The sequence below is a fragment of the Uloborus diversus genome, chromosome 9 (genome assembly GCF_026930045.1).
Source record: "Uloborus diversus isolate 005 chromosome 9, Udiv.v.3.1, whole genome shotgun sequence".
Lineage (NCBI taxonomy): Eukaryota > Metazoa > Arthropoda > Arachnida > Araneae > Uloboridae > Uloborus > Uloborus diversus.
Window position 1 is genome coordinate 4,455,074 of NC_072739.1, and position 25,495 is coordinate 4,480,568.

The window sequence follows — 25,495 nt, forward strand, 5'->3', positions numbered from 1 at the left end:
CTGAGATTTGTAACTGCTTTTTCAAGAGTCTAAAAATTATTCAAAATCTAAAATATCCTTTTTACCATTTCATTAGGGTCGTCAAAAAATAAAATATATTTAATAATTATTCGAATTTATCTTTCGTTTGCTTGATTCAAGTTATTGCAATGAAAATGTTTAAACAATCCCCTCCAACGACTGTCTGTAGAAAAATTCCCAGTGTTTTATTCTATCACTTCAGAGAACAACACATTTTAGTGCCTCAGACTGTGTGCGGGGACAACGGGACAAGTTTTTGGAAAATAGGTCCGTTCAAAACAGCACATTTGTGATCACCTTATACCTATCTCCTTTTTTCTTAGTTTTTAAGTCATTGTGATTTCAATACAAATCATTAAATATTTTAGTTTCTCAGTTTCGCCGACACAAAAATTTCTCCCCCCCCCCCCACCCCTGTTTTTCAGTTTCAATCATACATTTTCATGTAAATAAGGGAAGAGGAAATTTAAAATGTCGGCAAAACTTGGGATAAACCATTATTTTTAAGTAAGGGTTATAAATAAATAATTACTAAGATACGAAACTGTTTAATCACTTATGTTGGATAATATTTTTGCGTTATAAATGAATGAAAATAAAAACAGCAATTTTTGATTTTGAAACCCCTCCCATCCTTCTGGCTTCACCACTAGGCAGCAGTTCCAAGATTTGCCCCGATTCGAAAAAATCGTAGATCAGTCACTGACGAAATCGACACCTCTCGATTTTGTGCAATACGTGCAATCAAGTGAAAACGATATCAATATTGTTACGAGTCCAGCCAATTCAAGAAATTCTTTAAATGACGACACAGTTCTTGAGAAAACACAGGAGATTTATTTACAACTATGGACAAGAAATATCGTTAGCAACTGCTAAATTAATCATAGCAATTAGCATGGGCGGATTTATGGGGGGGCGGAGGGGGGCAATGCCCCCCCCCCAGTCTTGGGAAGACTTTATACATAACCATAAACCTTCCAAAATCTTAAAAGAAAAAAATCATGATTTTTTTTTCTTTTTTGAATAGTTCAGAAGCGAAAATGAAGAAAATAGTGACTGTCCTTTTCGTGGGGGGGGGGGGGGGGAGGGGAGAGAAATCCATACAATATATTACAAGTAGTAAAGCGGTCACTGGGATGCTGAAATGTGTTGAAAATGACTACTTTGAACTGAAAGCTATTAGGGCAAGCATATAAGTGAAAATATCGACTGAACGAGCTATGTATTCAGCTGCAATACTTAAAATAAGCAAGGATTATTTCAACAAATTAGAAACTGAAACAAAGATTTTAAAAAAGCGAATTTTCCTATAAACTAAACAAGCTATATAGCTTAGGACACCCGATTTGTTGAAGGCCTCCAACTTCAGAAAATTTCATGATTTGTTCCTTATCAAAAAAAAAAAAAAAAGGAAGGAAGGACTTGAAAAAATAAATTTCATTTTAAAGTGCTTGAAAATTTTGGAAAAGTACGGATACAAACCATAAATTTAAACATTTATAACAAATGGGAGGGGATAGACGGTAGAGGAATAAATGCTGAAATATTCAGTTCCTTGCCTCATCTTGCATCAAAAATGTAAAAATTATGGTTCTCACGTTTTTGTAACATAGTACTTGAGATAAATTTTTGTGATTCACATGTTTCACATCCTGCTGTTTATTTAATCCCAAATGCAGTGCAGTATTTTGGAAATTCTTTTGTATTGCTTGCTTCTATCTTACTTCTACTGCATATTGTTAATCTGTTCAGCACATGGAAAAAAAACACCACCTCTATTCCTTTTCGTTTTCTGCACTGCTTGTAATTAAATAATTTTAATTTTTCTCAAGTCCTTGAAACGGATTAGAGGAGTCTTTGAAATTCCTAAGCAAATTGTGCTTCAACTTAATTTCTTATCAAGTGTATAAATTACGAATTGTCCAAATGGGCAGCATGGTACTCTTCTGTTATCTATTTTCTAAATCTGTACACCATTTTTTTTAAAGCATTTTTTACTCTTGATCATTTTGTATTTAATTCATTGTTGTATTTGTGGGTGGGTTAAAGGCTTGATCAAAAACTAATTGTGAATTTAAACAGCTCGATTGTAAGCAAATAACAAAACATAATCTTATCTTCTCCGTCGCTTTTTCTCTCTGAGGACTGCTTCCACTGATTTGTATTGTGTATTATCGTAATTGGCAAAAGAGTATTTTGCTATTTTTTTCCAGAGATCTTTGTGCAGATTGAATGTGTGCAATTCATCGAATTGCAGAAGGCTTCAAAATGCAGAAATTTATATCTATTTTACAAAAATTCCTACGGGGGAGAAACCCCCGGACTCCCTAAAATTGGGTATATTCTATTGGTATATTCTACTTGGTACATCTAATTGGGTATATTCCCTACTGAAAAAGGACACCATTTCCCATCATGAACCATATATGTATAAAACATAGTGGGGAGGGGGGTGGCACTTTGGCTTTTTTGCCACCGAGAGAAAAGTTGTCCGGGTCTACAAAACATATCAAAAAGCTGAAACAGCTTAGGGTCATACTAAGTCTATATTATAAATCCAGTCTTGACTTCAACTAATATTGCTCAAAAAAAAAAAAAAACCCTGCCCCCCCCCCCAGGAACTCAGTCCTAAATCCGCCTATGGCAACTAGGCAAATATCAATTAACACCTTAAACTCAAAGGTCATACACGTAATTACATCAAAATACGCGAAAACACAGCGCAAAGACTAATACACACAGAGCTAAATACATGCTTTTCAGCGCACGGCTGATACGATTCACAAGGAAAACTTACTCTCATTCAAATGCCACACGGCTTTATGCTCAGCAAAGAAATATACAGAAAATCCTAGTTCGTTCTACCAGTTTCTCATATCTTCTTTTTATTCCATTCACAAATCTTATCATTCAGAAATGGAGGGACCATATACTTCATTTGAATGTAAGGGGGTTGTATATTCACTACAAGAAACTAATTACACGTTATTAAGACAATTTTAAATGAAAGATAATGGAATAAACGCCAAATTTAGTCAGATTACAACAAACTAATCATAAAAATAATTACTATTTACAGAATTTGTAACATTGCCCCCTTCCTAAAGACTGCACGTCCTGGGCAGTACAATCCCCAAAAGGATGCCAAACTTATATTACAAGTTTACAAATACACACATTAAACAATAACCAATCAGACTCAGAAAACACAATAATAACAAGAAATATTACTAAACATTAAAAGCAAAAATTATCTACAACTCTGATGTTATCAACCATGGTTGTCTGCGTGATTACTCATGAACTATGGCCATAGTATGAGGCTAACCGATCATAATGTACAACCCTAGGTTTTGCGCTAGGTGATTTTTGGATCCTCACTACGAGGTCATTCAGTCGGTTAAGGACTTTGTACGGGATTTGTTGTTCTTATAGGGACTCTAGTTCCACTGGGCAACCAGAAAAATTCCAATGATGTCATTACCGTAACCTGTCCAACCGCGCGGTGCGACCGGCGAGGTGTTTCCGAACTTAACCTTAATGTGGGTTAGTACGCCCTAAGGCGACCCTGGGACGTCTCTGCGTCGTCCCTTAATAGTCGTAATCTGTCTCCCGGACGTCAGTCGATGCCCTTCTGGGAACGTCTACAGGGCGACACATTGAACCCGGACATGGGAGCAGACTTCCGGGGAGTGACATAGCCGGGACGCCTCTATCATCAGCAGATGACGTCCCAATGACACCTGGGCGTCGACAGTATGCTGAGTGGGTATTTCTTTACACAAAAAGGTTAAATTTAATAATAGCAAATTTTAATGATTCTAGTGATGTTAGATTCGTTATTTTATTATTTTAAAAGATGGAAACTTACGAAAGAATTGGGGGGAGGGTTTTAAAAAATCTTACGTACCTTACATGGGAGGAAGGGGGTTCAAAAATTGCCAAAATCGTCCTTACGTAATTAATGAATCTCCCCTAACCACAGCGGACTAACCACGCGGTGTAACCGGTGGATTATTTCCGAACGTAGCCTAACCGCAACGTGATGAGGAGCGGGAAAACTTTTCAGTTTTATTTGTGATGATTTTATTTCTGTTTTATCGTATTCTGTTTTATCTCACTTCACTTATCTCTTTTCTCTGCAGTCCTTATACAATTGTGAGTCGGTAAAAATCCTACGCATGCCTAGAATGTAAGCAAAGTAGTTCAGTGATTGTTGAATAAAATGTTTTTTCAACGCTGCTGTGCAATTGTTAACACTGACCCCGAGAAAAATTCTGATGGACTGTTGCCATATAATTAAGGTTCACTCGAACTGAACAAATGCAAAAAGGGCTCCTTCCTCCACGAGCTATCTTCAACTAAGATTTATATTTTTGATCTGGCAGCATTCTTTATTCTATCTAAATTGCGGTGAGAAAATAATTTGGTGGTGGGAGGTTACCGACTGTTGAAAATGTGGCACATTTGACATCTTTTGAATGGTAATCCCCTTTTATAATGTATTATTACTACTGTGAAACCTTTACATCTCACTTATTTGAAATGAATGTCGTCTTGTATGTTATTTTTAAGCTATGCACATCGTTTATCCTTCAAAGAGACACTTGCTGACGTTTAATTCATTAATATAGTTGAAGACCATATCTTTGTTAGTCGCTTTAATAAACTATTCGTCCAGTATAAAAGTGAATAGTAAGCTTTCTTTGCTTCAGTATTAAATGATAATTTCCTAGTTATAACTATCTCTTTTGTGCACCATTTATTGTTAAATAGCCTCTTCGGACAAGGTTAAGTTAGAAAGATGCAACTTATGTATTTCGTACTACAATAACTTTAAAATAATTGCAGCATGTGTAATTTAATTTAGTTATATCTCGCAAAAAGTTCAAATTTTATTCCGTGTTTCTTTTTTATAATTTTTTAGAATTGCAATTGATAAATTCAGAACATAGAGCTCTTTTTTTTCCTTATTTTGTTTTAGCTATTCATTTCGTAACAAATATATGGGGAAATGATTGCTAATGCAGACTAATAAAATTTCAAATAGTTGATTTAAATATTATCTATCTTTGATATGATTTTATAGGTATACGGGGGGAGGTGGCACTCGTTGGACCGGTGTCAATAATTTTACACTATTAATCAATTTTTATTTAATTTTGACCAACAAATTGCCCCACAGTCTTACAAATCGAATAATATTTAAATCACAAGGTAGTATTTTTTTACAAATTTTAATTGCTATTTTTTCACTGCTGAGCAATTTTCATCAGTCTGAAAACGTTTTTAAATTAGAAAATTGTACTCCTCTCCTAAAGTGTTCTTTTAATTCATAATTATTTGTTTCTTTGTTTGTATAAAGAAAAAAATTATGACAGCATTTCTTAAGCAAATTTCTAGTAATAATTATGAAATTAATGAAGACCCAAGTTCTGCTGATTCTTGAGAAAATAGATGGTTCTGGCATAAAAAGTGCAAAAATAGTAATTGTTCAATTTAATACCGTAATATGCCATCTTGATATTAAATTTTCATTTATTTTTTTCCATGCTAATCATCTAAGCTGTAATAGAAATTGTTTTCATATTGTAGACCAACGTATCCTGCGCTCAGGGCACGTTGGTTCGATTCAGAGTTCTGTTAAAAAATCAATGTAAAAAAAGTTGAATTGAATATAGTAAAACCTGTAAATCTAGGATGGTGAGAAATATTTAATGAAACTCATTGTATAAACTCAAGCTACTCATTTAATTTAATAAGGAAAAAATGATAATTAGAAAAGTAGAACACCATTGCCCTATAGGGGGCTGTTTTCGTGAACATAATGTACGAACAGGAAACGTGATTTTTTTTTGTTGTAACAGTTCCATGCATCTGAATTACATTCTGAATGTTTTTTGTTTCGCTGCTAGTTTAAGCATTTTAACATTTATAATTTGTACTTGTCATGCTGTCTCTCTTGAAATGTCATTTTTCGATTCTCTATAGTACTGTTTATAAGTTTTTGAAGGGACTGCATGAAAAAAGCATATGAATAAAAAAAGTAACAGGTATACATTAAAACATGTATTGGACTCTGCAGTAGGGTGGGTCATCGTCCTATGGTAAAAAAATAGTTTCAGATTTCAATCAGGCAGGGCAAGAAAAAGGTGCCAAATGACGTTCTAAGGTTATATATAAAATTTCATTCAATTAGGAGTTCATTTTTTGCCTCCGGATTGAGTTTGAAAAACCCGTATTTAAGGAAAAAAGTAATTTTTATAAAATAAATGCAAAAGACAATTATAAATATATATATAACAACTTAAGGTTGTCCAAATATCATACTTGCCAACTCTACTGTTTTTAACGGAAGACTCCCGTTTTTTGCTTCCATCTTCCAATTTCCCGTTTTTTAAGATTTTCTCCCGTTTTTGCAGTTTTTTTAGTTGATCATTAAAAAGTTTCGCTTTCTTCTCAATAGATGGCGCCCTTTTCTAGTCTACCAATGTCAAGGAATAAAAAATTTACCAATTAATAACTCATTTAGTAAAAATTAATTTTTTGGAAGCATTCCACATTGCATGTTCAATGAAGCACGTGCTTTGCCGAAAATTGCAGCATATTTCAACCCTTTTGCATCTTGAAAATATTTCAATTATTTTGAAAGTTTAAAGTTATTTTAATATGTGCTACCCTATACCTACTTATTTTATATTTTATTTTCATAAAATATTGATTTTTTCTTTTGGATTTTAGAAATTAAATTTTTGTAGCTACTTTTTTGGTAGAGACTGGGAATGTATGAAACTTTAAGCAAATTCACTCCTTATTATTTGGTTTTTCCTTTGTACTATATTTTTTCTTGCTGCTACAAATTTGCTTACATCGGTGAAAAATCCCCATTTCGCTTTAAATTTAGTATTCATGTTACTTAAAAGCATAATTTGATAATTCTGTTGTGAAGATATGTCGCTGGTGAATCACCTATATATTTCCAGTAGAATCTCCTGTTTTTTTTCCTTCGGAGGTTGGCAAGTATGAAGTATTAATCATTTATTTATAAAAACGTTTATGATAATCATTAATTTTCAAAATTAAAAATATTCATCTTAAAATAGCTTGAAAGTCCTTACTATTTAGTTTTGGCATAAGTTTCCGGGACTCCAGTTGGTTCTTTATTAAAGCTTCTCTTTTTGCACAATGTAGTTTAAACTTACATTAATTTTAACTGCATTTTCACAGAGGTGTCCATTCTCATGGGGCGATGGCACCCCCCGCCCCCTTGCTGGGAAGAATCTCCAGAGCCAGAGCCTCCCACTCCCTAAAAAATAAGGTCAAAAATCTGTAAAATCAACAATGATGCAATCTGCACCATGAACCTTCTTGTGCTTCCCCTGCCTTTCAATAGCCTGTGTGTATGGCAGGCATAGTAAACAGTTCTTTTTTTCCTGAAACAAACAGTTGAATATATCTTCTTCAGAGATTGATTTCAGTATTGGTAGATCAGACACATTTTTCCGGTCATTGAGATCAATGTAAGATTCTGCATCAAACTTAACAATAAGAATGTGAAAAATTTATCGTTTGGGAGTCTACTTTGTTGAACACTACAAGCTTCTAAAATCCAACAGGCTGCGAATTCACGGATGTGCTGTTCCATCTATTTTGCACTTCAACTCAGTGGATAAATATCTAGTTGCAGTGATTTTGAACAACTGCCCAGCCAATCTGCACATAAAGGATAACTTTTGATAGACACCAGATTGGAGCATAAACGTTGACGACGTATATTGCAAGAATTATATTTTCAGGAGGAAATTCCACTGAAACAAACGTAAAATTCGATTAGCACAAGTTAGCCATAGAACATGAGACATTTTGAAAGGCTTTGGCTCTTGCCAGGGCAGATTTTCGTGCTATTTTGCTTTTTCGACGAAGCATGTTTTTCTCAATATCTGAAGTGGTGGGGTGAAGTACTGCTGAAGCAATAGCTACTCCAGCCCTGTCGGATATTTAATATTTATCACACGTCCGTGAAAGCGAATTAAAGGCCACAGTATTTTCTTGTGGTAGAAATTTATTGATATAAGCGTTTGTAGTTTTTTTGAAACTTGTAGAAGTTCCTTGAAACTCCCTTGATCCTCACTGTCCGTATCGGATAAAAGAGATGCAATGAAGTAATGATACTAAAACTGTCTTCACTTTCTTCTTGAGGCTGAAGCTGCAATTTCTCTCAATGTTTTTTTTTTTCTTTTTCGGACAAATGTAGTCGTTAATATCTTTGCATTTGCAAAATGAAGTGTCAAATGGCAATTTACTAACTTGGTAAAATTATTCTGATTATTTTCTTAGTTATTTTCGGATAGGATTTCAAAAGATTGCTGCTGCATTTCAAAAGGTTAGATTTTTAGCATCTCTTACTCATTCGTCCTGCACAGTAGGCAGGGGAGCGTTTGACCTAATTCACACATTTCAGCCAACTCTAACAACTAAAATGGCAAGTGTGAATTTAAATCAGGTGCAAATTGAAAGTTTCATCACTTGTTTCTGTAAACGAAGTAACATTTATTATTGCTGTCTTACATGGAATGTATCCTATTTGGGTAAGGAAATTCAAACTTCAAACTCAATCCGGAGACAAAAAGACTAATCAGCATGAAATAAAATTTCACACATATTAGTTTGAGACCATTTAGCACCTTTTTAATCCCCTGCCCCTTAATATTTTGATTTTTTTTAAAAAAAATTTTTGACCCACCCTACTCTGCAGTGACCAATTTAAAGAGAGACATATAAATGGTGCTTCACTGAACAATTATACATCAGCCATCTGGCCATTAGCTTTTTTGACTATTTTATCGTTTTAAATTTATTTTATTGTGCACCTTCAGGTTTCAAGTCTGCCTAGGGATGTCGTAGAGCTAAATGAGGCTCTGTTTGCTGTATGGTTTTCTATCTGATCTTCTTGTAATCAAGGGTGCCCATATAGGAGGGCAAGAGGGGGCTCGCCCCCCCCCCCCTAGAAATTAGAACTACCTTGCTTTTAGTACATTTTTCTTTGCAAAAATGTAAAAACATTTCTTCTCCAGCCATTAATGCATAAGTAATTAAAAATGTCAAATTTTAATGACTCTAATCTGTCCTGAAATCTGCTTCCATGGGGAAAATATCCTGCTAAACCATTTGTTATATGGGCGCCCATGGTTGTAATTCTATGTTAATGCTACGTTAAAAATACTTTCTGCTCTGGTCTCACTAACTGGAATTTTTCTCAAATCCTCAGAGTTTTGCATTATTGCTACCAGAGCTCCATGTATGAACTTCAGATTGTTTTTACTCAGAAAAAACTATACAGTATATAACTTTGATTTAACGATACCCGATTCAACGATTTCCTCAATTTAATGATGCATTTCACTGGACTGGATTTGACTGTAGAAAGTGTCTCTGCTCCTCAATTTAACAATATCCTTGATTTAATGATGGCTTTTTCCAGTCCCTTAACAATAGTTATGTTTTGAGGTTATACTGTACCTCAACTTACATGAACTCGAAGTCGCGTGATTTTCAAGTCTTGTTTCCTCTCTTCTTTGAACACTACATAATTTAATCAGTGACAAAGCCTGATAAAGTTGGTAATGTGAGTGAGAATCTGATTTTTCCATTGTGTGAACCCTGGTAAACTAAACTTCGTGACCTGACCAATTGCGTATTTTGCTTATTCTCTAAAATGTGCTGTTGATTTGCCAAGTGGCCATTGGAAGAGTAATTTAAAGGTCTAGTTAGTGAAATTGTAAATAAGTAGATGAGTTAAAATTTTTATACTTTGCAGAAGTGAATTAAAATTTTAATTATATACATTTAGGTATTAGGTTATTTAATTTAAACATTTCTTTTTCAGGTGGAAATTTAGGTATGGTTAGAGGGAAGATCAAACATAGTTTTCTAGCGAGAAGATAACCCGAGACTGCGTTGAGTTCCATTTGCTGGTTCCGACTTCAAGTAAGATACATTACAAGATTGTTTTTAATATGTGGGTTATCTTTTTAATAAAACTGTTAATTTTCTAGTGTCCTATAAGGTTTTAATAAGTGTCAGCACATTTGATGCTAGTTGCTTGAAAAATGTTTTATTTTGCATGAAAAGGCAGTTCAACACATTTGTGATGACAACGGTATTAACTCAGGCCTGGATTACATCTTCTGTTCTTTATCTTTACTAATAATGAAGCTGAAAGTCTGGATGTCTGTGACGCGCATAGCGCCTAGACCGTTCGGCCGATTTTCATGAAATTTGGCACAAAGTTAGTTTGTAGCATGGGGGTGTGCACCTCGAAGCGATTTTTCTAAAATTCGATGTGGTTCTTTTTCTATTCCAATTTTAAAAACAAAAATATTATAAGATGGAAGAGTAAATTACGAAATTATCATAACGCGGAACCGTAACATGGGCACAAGCCAACTGGCGAGATACGAAATTATCATAACGTGGAACTGTAACATGGGTACAAGCCAATTGGCGAGAAAATTCACCATACATTATTTGTAAATATACAGGCGAACCAAAAGACTCTTTTAATTTTTCTATTACGGGCAAAGCCGTGCGGGTACCGCTAGTCTAATAATAAAGCTGAAAGTCTCTCTGTCTAGATCTCTGTGACGCTCATAACGCCTAGACCGTTCTGTCGATTTTCTTGAATTTTGGAACAAAATTAGTTTGTAGCATGGATGTGTGCACCTCGAAGCGGTTTTTCAAAAATTTGATTTTGTTCTTTTTCTATTCCAATTTTAAGAACATTTTACCGATCAAATTATCATTACGAGAAAATTACCAAATTATCATAAAGTAGATCCGTAAAATGGAAAGCAAAGTGGCAAGAAATTCATCATCCATTATTTGTAAATGCACAGTAGGGTGGAGTGAAAAAATTAAAATTGGATGAAAGCTAAGTAATAGTGCGGAAAAGTTGTGTTTTGTACAGATATTTAGTCATGCAAAAGCATTTTTAAAACAAAAAATATCTTGAGGGTCCGCTTTTGCTTTAAAATTGACCATTATTGCATCAAAACTGACAAAAGTTATAAAAACTAACTCAAATCAAAATTTTTTAAGAGCTAAGCAATAGCGCGGAAAAGTTGCCTTTTGTATAGATATTTTGTCATGAAAAAACAGTTTCATGACAAATAATATCTTGAGGGTCCGCTCGCGTCTTGAAATTGATCATAATTTCATCTAAACTGACAAAAGTTGTAATAGTTTCATAAAAAATCAAAATTTGATTGAAGCTAAGTAATAGTGCTGAAAAGTTTCCTCTTGTATAGATATTTTGTCATGCAAAATTATTTTTATGACAAAAAATATTTTGAGGTTTCAACTCGGACCTTGAAATTGACCATTATTGCATCAAAACTGATACAAGTTGTAACGATTCCATTAAAGCCAAAATTTTTCCAATATGATGAAAAAGCACTTCAAAGTTGACCGTTTGTGTAAATTACATACCAAACTCAAATATTTAACTAATAAAATATCTAAATATCATATACCTTAAAATCACCCAATATCGAGTTAAAATTAAGTAACATTACAATACTTAGCACACTGAGAAAAATGTATTAAAAGTTATTCCTTTGAAAAGATTAGCTTTAATATGCATCAATTATTATTTATATAAAACTAAAAATTATAAAAAACTAACAAGTAAAAGCATTTTTGACGTAAAAGATTCTCAGCTTGACAAATGTGACTTTGCACCAAAATGTGATTTTTACATATGATAGATTACAAAATTTAAACATAAAAGTATGAAATTATCAATCCAATTTTTTACAGTCGCAGAAATTACACAGCAAAACTAAAGAAGTTACTAAATGAATTCTCAAATTGTTGTTCCTTCAAATTCAAACTATAATCCGCACACTACAAACAATGACGCATAGTTTGGCGGAAAAGTTGGCTTGGAGATCAGTTTTATGACTGACAATATTCAGATTTAGTGTTATATTGCGGCGTAAGTTTTCTGGATTCTAATCTTACTCTAATAAATCCTTCTCTCTTGCTTACACCACAAACCGTAGACGATGCTTCTGTGACTAATTTAACGCATCGTTCCACTGCTTGAGTGTGACATGGGTGGCCATGGAAATCAAACAATTCAGAAGGTATGCGATCAAGCACCATTTCTTTCAAATCCTTATCTAGAATTCCACTTGTAAGTGGCGGCTCCGTGTGTTCCCAATTTTGCCAATCAATGAGTTTATGCTAGTCTTAGCATCAAAATTAAACTCTGGAATTGTAAATTTTCGCAATCCAATCGGTGTCATAAATCTTGCATTCATAATTCGACGCAAACAAAGTTCTCCGACACCGTGTCGATCATCTGTGATCATCGCTATCAATATGTTTTCCGGATTCCCAAAGTAACCATTGCGCTGAATCACAGGATCGATTACATTCAGAAGAGAGATAACGTGATTTTTTGATTGTTTCAAAGAGGTTTTTAGAACCATCTTTGCAAGAGTGGTTAATCTTAATGGTAAACCACATTGGTGCATACACTTTCATAACATATTCTGCTAATGTGTATAAGTTCTGCGGCGGACTGTCAGTTGTCATGTACAGCCGTAAAATTCTATTTGCCGTCGTTAACCACCGTGAGTGTACTAATGTTCCAGGTTCTCGTTTAGACAAATTTTCAGTGCACTGACCGCTAGCTACAGCTTTACAAATATCAAATAAGTACTGTTGATCAGTGCTCAACTCATTTCTGTTTATGTTCGGAAGATTAACCTGAATCGGTTTAAACATTACAACTGGCAACTGTTCACATCCATCCAATGCTTTACCAATGATTCCACAGAATGCGCGTGGACCTTCTGTTTTACCATCTAAGTGTTTCAAAAGATGTCATAAGGGAAGTTCGTTAGAATGATGTTGGCATACTAACCATTGCAACGGTTTCTTGAAATGAACTTCGAGAAGCCGTATTACACCTCCCTTTCTTCCAGTATTTAAGTTGGTTCCATCACATCCAACAGCTACACAATTATCAACTAAAATGTTATTGCTTGTTATATAGTCAGTTATACTTCTGGTGATGTTTATCGCTGTGCCACTGGCTGGAGTCACATGGCCAAGATACTTAGATCCAGGTTCTTGAAGCAAAGTAACATGCTCTTCAACTACTGTTTTACGGTATTTTTTGCCATCTAAGCTTGCAAGTTGTAACGTTTTATCCTTTCTGCTATCGAAATACAAAGCACAAAGACTTCTCGAAGTTTCCGTCTCTTGTACCAGTACCTTTCTCCTTTTCTTCTGTTTCTCTCGAATGATTTTGCTGCGATCAATCACGCATGAAGAATCTTGTTCTGTAATCAAACCCACATCTTGAAGCACAGCACTTGCTATTGATGCCGCAGCTCTATCTGAAACACCGTATCGGTCACATTCCCTTGCCAATGTTGGTAAAGGAACTCGCATTTGTTGAGAGTTGGGTGGTAGCTTCGTGGAACATGGTGTCTCCTTCACTTTTGCTCTAAAATTTGAAGTAGAAGCCTGGAAAATTTCGTCGTTTATGTCCATTTCTGATGAACTTGAAGTTGATTCTAAAATCATAGGTGTTTCAGTTTGTTTTGCAACTTTAGAAAAGCAAGCATTGTCTTTTGATTTTTTTCTCAGCCTTCCGTCAAAGTCTTTTTGTTGCAGTTAAGTCAACAGTGCTCATGATCATTTTTCTAACAGTTCTCTGGTCATGAAGAAGGTCTTCCACAGGAACTCTGGTCTTCCACAGGAACTTTGTGGGACTTTTCACAACTACAAGAGGAAAATTTAAATTTACAAGACGAGATATCAAACAATTTTTGTTTTGCATCCTCAGCGAATGCTTTTATTTTGACCAGATGACGTTCATTTTTCTGTTTTCGTATAGATTTTAATAATTCTTTGTACTTGGTATTGTATGAATAAATGAGTTGAACACGAGTGTGAGTAACTATAGGTATTGAAGATTTCCTCCACAGTTCTTCGATTTGTAAAGCTACTGCCTCTGAGACTTCAGCTACCGTGGGTTCTTTCGTTATTTCATCTTTCTTTAAATGGTTCCTAACATGCAAATAGTATTTCATCAAGTCTTCATACGTGGGCAAAACTAGCTTACTCAACTCTTTGGGTATTCCAAACACAGGACACTTTAATTTAGTTCTCGTTTTAATTTTGCTACTAGTAGCCATTTTCCTTACAACTCGACTAACAAATCGATACTCAACTGCTCACATACACTCATTCGAGAAAAACAAATGTTAGACTATGTCGGCAAGGCATAATCTCAGCTAAGCAATGTGATTGCTTATTTTTTCTCGGATGACATGCGAAACAGGTGCCACATGGCTTTGGACGAATTCATTCCTCAAGCTAAGAATGAGAGGGAGGCGAAGTACCCCTATACGCAGAGACTAAAAGTAAAGGCTTTCAAGGGTCTCCCTTGAAGTAAATAAATAGGCAAGATAAAAGTGTTTTCCCTCATATAGTGATATTGGAATTCTTTGACATTTACAGTTGATTTACGGAAAAGAGAAATGACTTATAAAAACCGTAGTTAAAAAAGTAAGATTTTTCAAGAAAAGAAAAGTAAAAGCAGGTACTTAAAATGAAATCTAGGATATAAATATATGAATTCTAAGTTTATAGTATCAAATAACAATTTTTTAACTTATTAAATTAAGTACAGAAAAAACGAAGTTGCGATTAATTCACTACAAAACAAAAGCAAGTTTTTGAAATACAAGATCAAAGCGACCCACAGAACTAAAAAGTAAAATTAAAATAATTTTTCCCTATTTATGATACCCAGTCACAACTCTTTCCCTCCACTAAAAATTGAGCATCTAAAATAAAAATTACTTGCATTAAAAGTGGAATTTTAGGAAAAAAGTAAATTTTGTAAACTTGAAGGTCAAAGCGGACCCTCAAGATGGAAAGGTAGAGCAAAAATATTTTAGCCCTTTCTTTGTGGAACCAAACCACAACTTTTCCGCGCTATTAGAAGTTGAATTTCGAAAAAAAAAAAAATTTCTCCACCCTAATGTACAGGCTAAACAAATGACCTTTCAGTTTTCTACAACAGGCAAAGCCGTGCAGGTACCACTAGTGCAGAATGAAGTCGTCAAAATATGCCTTAAAAATTCAAAACTATGAACTAATAATTTTTTATTCACCCAAATAAATGGTTTCACATCTGAATAAAAATACAGATGACCTTTTAATTCTTGCTTTTTAAATATTTCTGGTGATAAATCAGGGGTTTGGCCAAAGGATATTTGGGTCCGTTAACGGACCCTTCACAAAAATCCGATCAACCAAAACGGACCTTTCACAAAATCCTGATCAATCAAAACGGATCCTTCACAAAATTCTGATAAACAAGAACCTTCCTTTCAAATTTTTTATTGAAAGAGCAAATCTGAAAGCAAAATAACGCATATTAAAACCGATAATTTTTGGAACCTTTTTTAAAGTCAAATTAGAGGGATCAGCTTATACAAAATCTGCAAATTTTGCAAATAAAAAAAAATCATCACTCTTGTGATGCTCCTGCAAGCGGTAAATAATTGCTACTGCCAAATAAATATAATGCCTGTTAATTGCTACTGCCAAATAAATATAATGCCTGTTCGTTTCTTGGAAAGAAATTAACAGCTGAAAATAAGTTTGGTTTTAAATAATTTTGTTGTTTGTTTTATCACAGCTAGTTAGCAGCAGTGTTGTTGTAAACTTTTCTGAAAAGGTGTGGTAAGCACTTTTCTCCTGGCTCATGATTTAATAAACAATAACAATAATATATATATCAGCGAAATGAACTTTAGAACTGCAAAGGGATAGTAAGGGTGGGTTGAAAATATGATCATTTCTGATAGGGTTACCAACTTTAAAATTATGGCTATTTAGCGTCTGGCGTTAAACCTTTAGAATGACTTCATTTGAAAATATTCTCATTTTACTAGCTTGTCAATATTTGCGTTTATATGGTGTGGTACTAGGTTTAACTGTTATTTTGGAAAAAAATTATTTGGATTTGATTTTTTGATGCTAACAAGGATGATTAACTTTAAATAAAGCTGAATCCTTGTCTGGATTTTGTTATATATATATTTTTTTGTTACAATTATTTTAAATGCTGTACAGAAATATTTCTAGTATAATTTAACATAATGTAGAATGATAGATAAATATTGCTACTTGAGAGAGCGATGCCCGCCCCCGCCAAATACTAGAAAAACACCCCAGAATGATATTCTCAACATAGAAGAGGAAAACACTCAATTTTAAGTTTAAATTATGCAGTTTGTGCCCTCTCTAAATTCTAACATTTAGTTTTAACAAAAAAAACTTTTTTTGCGAAATTATTTGATTTTTCACAAAATTATTTCATTTTTCACAAAAAACGGACCTGGTGAGAAATTCTGGACAGACCCCTGTAAATTGAAATTTAGGCAATAATACTGATAAAAAATAATTTGCACAAAAAATTGGCCGACCCGAGAAAGACCCACAGTTTACCTTATTTTTAAATTATTTAGGAAGAAGAAAATAGTTCTCCGTGATCTTGTTTTTATGAGAAAAAAATCTTAAAGTGAATGAAAAACAGTAATATGCTGTTTTGAACGTCTATGTGTTTTTATGTCAAAAGGCAAAAATATGCTTTTGCATATTCAGATATACATTTGCATACAATCTGGACTCCAGTAATAATGTTTATGATCCACTAGTTTGAGCAAATCTTCATTATGAATGTTAAATTAATTTGCTTTTTATGGTATACGACTACTGTAGATCAGGTAAACACCCAGCAAGTAGGTACAGTGGAATACGTTTAACATGAAAACCCTTAACGTGAAAAATCGGTTAACTTGAAGTGGTATAGCGGTCCGGACTGTATACGGTGCACTTTAATGTCTTTTAACATGAAATTTTTTTTTGTCCCTTTAGTTTCGTGTTGAACGTTTTCACTGTATATATATATTTGGGTAATTCTCTGAAGCTTGGGTTAATGCCCAAAAAGAAAGACTGTATATGTTCAGAAAAGATGTATTGGTAATATATTTTTATTTAAATATGAAATTATGGTGAAAATTGATACACATAGGTATAATTCTACCGTTTGTTTTTTATTAAAAGATTTTATGAAAATACCAAAAAAAGAAATAATAAACCAAATTACAGAACCTTTATTTGCATTCTTATGGCTGGAGGAATATGAGGAGTGAGACAAATTTCATAATTTAAAAATCTGTCTCATCCAAAGAAAAATAAGTGTGAAGCATTATTAGCAGAATATACTGAAAAGGTCATGAAAGAACATGGTCCAGAATTTTTTTTTTTATTTAAGTGAAAATGGGATGAATATGAAAAGTTTTCAATTTGATAAAACAAGAAATATCAAAACATTGCCTTATGTTGTGATTCTCATCAGTTTCGTTTGTTATTTGCCAATATTTCGAAAGAAAAATTAAATCAAGCATTTTTTTATTGCGTGCAACAGAAATTGTGTAAGCTATTAAATGAAATCGCTTTTCTCCAGAAATATTTAAAAATCTAAAAACGAAGGTGTTCAGAACCATTTCATTGAAACTTCCTGTAAAAACAGTATGAGAAAACAGAAAATGAAGATTGAAATTTTCACTCTCTGACTTAAATTTAACTTCTAATCTTTTCAACTTTTTAACTCTTAGTCTTTTTCAAACAAATTTAGGAACATTTTGATCTGCTGTGTAGTTAAGATTTTATTTGGAATAGCTTCTTTTATATATTTTTTTTCCCGTCTCTAAAAGATTTCTTTTTCAAAAAAAAAAAAAACTTTAACACGCTTGCTGGCTGCAGTTGGTAATCCAAACTATTTTATGGTTTAAATTTTATTTATGGAAGGACAGCAACATTTGAAGCTAGACATTGTTCAGCTGTAGACATTGTAGGATTGTTCCTTATAAATATGTGGGGAAAGTTAGAAAGCATGAGGTTATATTTAGGGCAGGGAAGTTTGTGTTGAACAAATGTTAAAGTGGCTTCTCTAGGACTGGCACCTTTGCGACTATTTCTTACCGTAGGTAACTGTGTTGGTCAATAAAAGCCCAAAAGTAACTTTTTCCATAATTCCCTACTTTTTGCAATTGTAGGTGACTATTTTTTCATATTTTGTGATACTCGTTGGAAAAGAAATATAAGGAGCGATTTTGAGTGCATCAGTTGCATTCATTTACGTTGTTCTCATATTAGGGTGTTCTCCCACCTGTAAATGCATCCAGCTAAGAAGGACGAATTCACACTGAAAGAAAGTATGGGTTGAAAGAGGTGCCAAACAAATACAGGGGAATTTCATTGAATTGTTCTTAAAATATTGAAAAACAAGTTCATTAATGCAGTTTTCTTAGTAATGGGTACAATGTGCTTAACACGTACTTCGAAAAAAATACTTTCTGTGTTTTAGATTTCAATCATTTTGCATCTTGTCAATATTTTCATATTTTTAACAGTTGAAAATTATTTTGATATCTGCTACCTTGAATTAATTTATTTTATTCTTTATTTGGATAAATAATAAAAACTTATTTTTGTAAAGCATGCCACAATTGACATGACGCGCAGACTTCCATGTTTGAGATTTTAATTGTTTTGAATCTTGTGAACATTTTAATATTTTTGACAATTGGACGTTATTTTGATATATGCTACCGAAGATGAGCTTGTTTAAGTTTTTGTTTTGATAACTTATCAATTAGTTCTTATTTATTTTATAATTATGTACTTATTCATTTTTGTAAGCTTGATTTCAATGGTCATTCGATTATCCATCATTACCAGGGCCAGATTTAGGCTTAAAGGGGTCCTAAGCTATTTCAGGTATGGGCCCCCTTTTGTAATTTGAACAACCTTTCTCGCGATGGTGTAAAAGGCAATTTTTTGTTTTTTTCATTTCACACTGTTTGTCTTTTTCCTCTGATACATACAATACTTTTACTTTGTTGATCCTGTTTTAGTGTGTTTTCCTCAATGTCCTGTGTTGGATTGATTGACCTTAAGAGGGGGAATGGTATCAAGAGGTGACCTATGACTCCCCTTTAAGTGGAGTATAGAATTTTCCAGATTGTCAGGGGCCCGGGGGTTTGAAAAATATCAGGACAAGAATAGGCAAACAAAACACTTTTAAAGTTATATACTAGGGATGCACAGATTAATCGGCCACTTTGCCGATTATTTATAACTAGCCACCTGCGGCGGCCTTTTTTTCAGTGGTTTGCACTAAGATAGGCTTTCGATTCTGTTTTTGGATACTTAGGCGAATAAATAGTCATGTCTGCTTAAATCTTGCAAATGACCAAACATGGCGAATTACACAAAAAATGTAAGATATGAAAGTAATTTTAATAAAAAACCCTCAAAAAACATTAATTTAGATGAAAGAGTCGGTTTTTGGCACATTAGCATCTAAAGCAGTATGGATAAAATAATATTTTGGATATAAAATAATGGATAAAATAATATTTTGGATATGCACTTTTCAAGAAAATAATTATCGGAGGGGGGGGGAATACGGCACATTTTCGGATCGTTCAATAGTTTGCATTGTATTATAATAGACATACAATTCTATTTTTGAAAACTTAGGCTCTTAAAGAATCTTGTCTACTTCCATCTTAGGAGTGACAAATATGGCGACTGCGCTAAAAATTAAGATTTAGGATTTTGAATTTGTTGCATAAAAATCATTATAAAGTGAAAAATCCTCGTTGAACATCAATTTAATTGAACTGTTATAGGTTTTAGCACATTAGCCTCCAATGCAGTAACGATAAAGATGAAATTTTAAATACAAAATTTCTCAAGAAAACTGTTTTAAATAATAAAAAACAAATAAATAAAATGGTTTACAGCACATTTTGTTTCATTAGTTTGCATTTGAATAAGCATCAAATTCTGCTTTGTTTTTTCAAACTTAAGTACTTTAGTACTTTGCCTACTTCTATCTTGTGAGTGACCAAATATGGCATCTATGTTTCACACATAACTGAAAAGTATTGCCATTCTGGTTAAAAAACGATCTTCTTTGATGTGTTTATCCTCAGGCTTATGCTTCCAAAGCAATTATTTATCATCTTCCACCCTCTTGAGCCTCACTGTTCATACCAAGATTTTTTTCTTTGGAACAACAAGGGGGAAAATGGCGACTGAGGACGTTTTTTTAGGTGGCCACTTTTTTAAACTAGGTCGCCACATGGCAAGTGGCGACCGTGAATCTTGACCTCTATTTCTTTGCAAGCAGTCGCCTACGGCAGCCGATTGGCTTACTTGTCATTCACCTTTTTACGCCAAGATTGCCGCCTTTGGCGGCTGTTTTAATAAAGCTGCCTGCAGTATTAATCAATATTACCTTTATGAATATGAATAAAATATTTTCTATATATATCCTGTTCTATTCATCTTTTTACGCCAAGAATGCCACCTGCGGCGGCTTCTATCTACTCATACGACCTATCTCAAACATTTTTAATCCATCTCCATTTATTTTAACCTAACTGCCTATTCCCTAATAAAAACAAAGATTAATAAAAAAAAGCACCTGCATCTGGCGGTGGGCCCTTTGCGCACTTTTCGTTTAAATGCTGGCAAGTTGCGTTCAAAAGATGTTTTCGCAATCTGAATTATGATAACATCTTAGCACGTTAGTAGTGCGATAGCACGTTCTTTCATCAGTTAGTTTTTGTGGAGGCATGAGAAAATTATAAGATATAAACCAACCTAAGGTAAAGAGAAAGTCGGGAAGGTATAAACCAATACTTTATGACATTTGGTTTTCAAATGTCAAAAAATAGAATGTTGAACTTAAGATTTTATTTTCATGCTTGTTTCAGTTATGAAAAGTTAATATGGATGCATGATATTTCAAACAGTTGAAAGAGAAATTGGAAATGAAAGAATGAAACTGATGAAAATGATCATTAAATTTGAACAAGTCGGAAAACAAAAATTGGCGAGAAAGCAGAACTTGCCTATTAACTGCTTATCATAGAGACAATCATTCTGAATTGAAACATTTATTCATCTCAATAAACAGATTGCATTCAAAGGATAGATTTAGTTAAAATCTAACAGTTTTGATTCAAGAAGTATTTTATTAAAGTTAATTCAACGGTGCCTTTTATTCATGACAATTTGTTTTGAGGAGCAATACTGCTCCTGTTTTGAACAATGACTTCAGTTACAAACTTTTATTACTTATTTTTTAAGAAATAGAAGAGCTGGTGCAAATGGGTGATTCTACAAATACAGGAATATTTAGGGTATAAAAAATTTTAAAAAATGAATTTATGGGATAAAAATCATTGGACCCTGTTCATAAATGAAATGTTCATCTAAGATCATTAAGTACACTGTGCCGACAAATCTAATTTTGTCATTCACATTTCAAAAATATTACGCTTTTTTTTTGCAATATTTTCGATTCAGTTTATGATATTGTTTAGTTTTTCATACTTTTTGGATCTCATATTGCGATGCTATATCGGATATTTCCTATGCTGTGTGTCGGGATTGGATTTTTTGGAGTAGTTTCATTATATTTGTAAAAAAAATTTTGCCTTTATTTTCTATACTGCTATTTTTCAAAAGAATTTTAAAGTGTAAAACTTTCACTATTATATCAACATGCTCCTAAGATTTCCATGACCCAAGAAATATGTGAGGTTTCCATTGAAATAGCTTTAGGATTTTTTTTTCTCTTTGCAGCTGGAACAAAATTCCACTAACATTTCCCAAATGATTACTTGTGAAAGATCAATGCTGGTTAGTTTTGTGTTGGGCATTAAAATATTTCATCTAAATTTTCATGCCCTTTGAAAATGTAATTAAAATGGTATGAAAGGTTTGGAAATGAACATGCTTTTATTCAAACATTTGTTATAAATTTGAAATTTAATTTTGTACATTTCTTTTTAAGGTGATATTTGAAAGCTGAAAAATGATTGGAGGGTTATTTATTTATAACCACAAGGGAGAAGTCCTGGTGTCTCGAGTGTTTCGGGACGACATCGGAAGGAATGCAGTCGATGCGTTCCGAGTAAATGTCATTCACGCGCGACAGCAAGTACGAAGTCCAGTAACAAACATAGCTCGCACCAGCTTCTTCCACATCAAGAGGAGCAACATTTGGCTGGCTGCCGTCACGAAACAGAATGTCAATGCTGCTATGGTGTTTGAATTCCTACTGAAGATGGTAGAAGTGATGCAGTCGTACTTCGGGAAGATAAGCGAAGAGAACGTGAAAAATAACTTTGTGCTTATCTACGAGCTTCTGGATGAAATACTCGATTTCGGGTACCCTCAGAATACGGATACTGGAATTCTGAAAACCTTCATCACGCAGCAGGGCGTGAAGTCCCAAACGAAAGAGGAGCAAACTCAGATCACAACGCAAGTCACGGGTCAGATCGGTTGGCGTCGCGAGGGCATAAAGTACCGAAGAAACGAGCTCTTTCTGGATGTTCTGGAATATGTAAACCTTTTAATGTCTCCCCAGGGCCAGGTGTTGAGTGCACACGTGGCAGGGAGGGTCGTTATGAAGTCGTACCTATCTGGAATGCCAGAGTGCAAATTCGGTATCAACGACAAGATCACCATGGAGAGCAAGGGGAAGAGCAGCACGTTAGATGATCCCAGTCGAAGCTCTGGAAAGACATCGATAGCCATCGATGACTGCCAGTTCCACCAGTGCGTCAAATTGAGCAAATTCGAGAGTGAGCACAGCATCAGCTTCATACCTCCCGACGGAGAATTCGAGCTAATGAGGTACAGGATCACGAAGGATATCAGCTTCCCGTTCCGTATCATCCCCCTGGTGAGAGAAGTGGGCCGCACCAAGATGGAGGTGAAGGTCGTGCTGAAGTCCAACTTCAAGTCTTCTCTCATCGGACAGAAGATAGAAGTGCGCATCCCGACGCCCCTGAACACCAGCGGGGTTCAGCTCATATGCATGAAGGGCAAGGCCAAATACAAGGCGAGCGAAAATGCGATCGTTTGGAAGATCAAGCGCATGGCCGGCATGAAAGAAACGCAGTTGAGTGCCGAGATCGAACTCTTGCAGACGGATACCAAAAAGAAGTGGAATCGGCCTCCCATATCCATGAATTTCGAAGTACCGTTCGCTCCCTCTGGTCTTAAAGTCAGGTACCTAAAAGTGTTTGAACCTAAATTGAACTATAGCGATCACGATGTCATAAAATGGGTCCGTTACATCGGCAGGAGTGGCCTATACGAAACCAGATGTTAACATTCAATTTAGGTATTGCATGCTATTTGGATGTGTGTTAGAATGTGTATGTTATATTATGGAAAAGTATAAACTTATGAGATTAACTCAATTATGTGCTATTATATGAAAGTGTTCTAACAGTGTATTGTATTAATGTTGTTGCTAAAGAATTTTCAGTCTGTTACTGTAAGCACACAATGTTTAGTGTTAGCTTCACTCTTGTTATAGCAATAAAGTATAAAAGATGTTTTTCCTCAAATTTTAATTTTATTTAAATTTCTGTATCTTTTTATTATAATCTTTTACTGTTTTTTAAAGTACAAACATTCCAAGCCTTGCCAGTGTATATTATAAAGTGAATTTAATTTCTTTCTGAAGACTTGTCTTTGTTGACAAGTTATTGGATTATTGGTTGGAGGGCCAATAATTGTTTGCCAAAAATTTCAAATTCAAAAAATTGCCGAAGACTTGTGGACTGCTTTCATTTTAAAACTTGAAAGGAAAAAAGTAAACCAATGATGGTTTTGCTATCGGTTAATGTAATGTTGCTAATATTTCATCCGCGTCTTTAAAAGCATTGTAGTAGGAAGCTAGTGATTGTTGCGTGACATGTAGTCATGCTTTAATATTCTATCAAAAATTATATTACATATACTTGTGTTAGTATTGATATTAAAATGTTTGAATATAATTCAGATTTGTAACCTATTTTAGTGCACTTTCAAACATTTGGAGGAAACTATTTTGACAGCCTTTTTTTTTTCTTTTCTAACAACTGAACAAAACCAAAAGTTTTCTTTTCAAGTGCTTAGGGAAACTGAAAAAAAATCTGGCTAGCATTGGTAAAATTGCTTTAGGAATTTTCTTCCCGACTTGATTGATATTTAAGAACTATGTGATTCATTTAACCTAAATTTGATGAAAAAGTGCCTTTTTTTATAACTCAAATTAATTCCCCTTAGATAAAATACCGTGTTAAATTTTATTCAATTCAAAACCTGGGAATTTTTCTTTCAACAAACATACTGTAGTGATGTAGACCACATTCCAGTTTTTTATATTAAGTCCACTTTTTAGATACAATGTATCAACCCTTAAAATATAAAATTAAATGAGGAATAAAAAGTTCGTAGGAAAAAACTTGTGACTACAATAGTTTCTAATGTGTGATTTTAAAGAAAGGTCTTGCTTTGTTTTTTTATTCACTTCGTTAGATATCCATTTCATATGTACATATCCAGCTAGAAATTATGTCTGTTAAAATTTGTTTCATTTCATATGTTGAATATTTTTAAGATTGTTATAAAATGAAATGTATAATTTCTATTATGTTTTATATCCTTTAAAATATTTAATGCATTTGCAGAGTTCTCAGATTTTCTTTAAAATTTCTTCTCAAAGGTATTTTGTTCACAAAAACGACTTGCTGCATAAACTTGCATTTAAAATTAAAGTTATTTAACTATGTGATCATTAATTTTCCAAAAATTTAGTGTAACCTAATAAAATTTTTATTCTGAATTTCGTACTATGATTCATGTTTACTTTTTGTCTTATTTTGGTAGCAGATATTGTTCTGATTCATATCTGAACTATCTGGATAAAAAATGTTTGAAATAATTTTGTTGGGTAAGTTTTGCATTTGTTTATAAGCAAAAGTGATAATACTGAACCTTGAACATCTCTTTAATCCTTCCTGATGATTTTACCTGAATTAGTTACAATGTCTTTCTGTGAAAAAAATTTTTTTTTTTTTAAACATTATGCTATTCAAGGAGAATAAAATATTGAGTTTTGATTTGGTTAATTTATTAATCTTGAAAATTAATGAATAATGCTTTCATGGTACATTGACAAATTTTTGATCATAGTAAGAATCAAAGGCTTCTTTATTAGAAGAAAAAAAAAATTACTATGGATAAATACATAGAGGGAAAAAAAGTGACATTAATGACTTATCTATAAGCTATACAATAACTGAAGCCCCATCTATATGAAATCAATATTCATACGCACCAAAAATTAAAATGCAGTAGAACATCAAAAATCTGATCTAATTGGAACCATAGATAGTTCGGCTTTTCGAAAATACCATACTATTTAATCAAACAATATTCATGTAATTAATATACAATACAGTAAATAACAGCACTATAAAATGTAATTACATTTTTTAACAAATTAACAGTT

The 25,495-nt window shown here is 33.6% G+C and overlaps 1 protein-coding gene across 1 annotated transcript; it reads left to right on the top strand.

The window, feature by feature from the left end:
* Nucleotides 1-4,425: 4,425 nt before the first annotated feature.
* Nucleotides 4,426-24,826, top strand: LOC129229260 (AP-2 complex subunit mu). Its single transcript, XM_054863530.1, has 3 exons — nucleotides 4,426-4,508; nucleotides 9,911-10,011; nucleotides 21,995-24,826. The coding sequence occupies exon 3, from the start codon at nucleotides 22,016-22,018 to the stop codon at nucleotides 23,321-23,323; it is 1,308 nt and encodes a 435-aa protein (XP_054719505.1). The 5' UTR covers nucleotides 4,426-4,508; nucleotides 9,911-10,011; nucleotides 21,995-22,015; the 3' UTR covers nucleotides 23,324-24,826.
* Nucleotides 24,827-25,495: the final 669 nt, after the last annotated feature.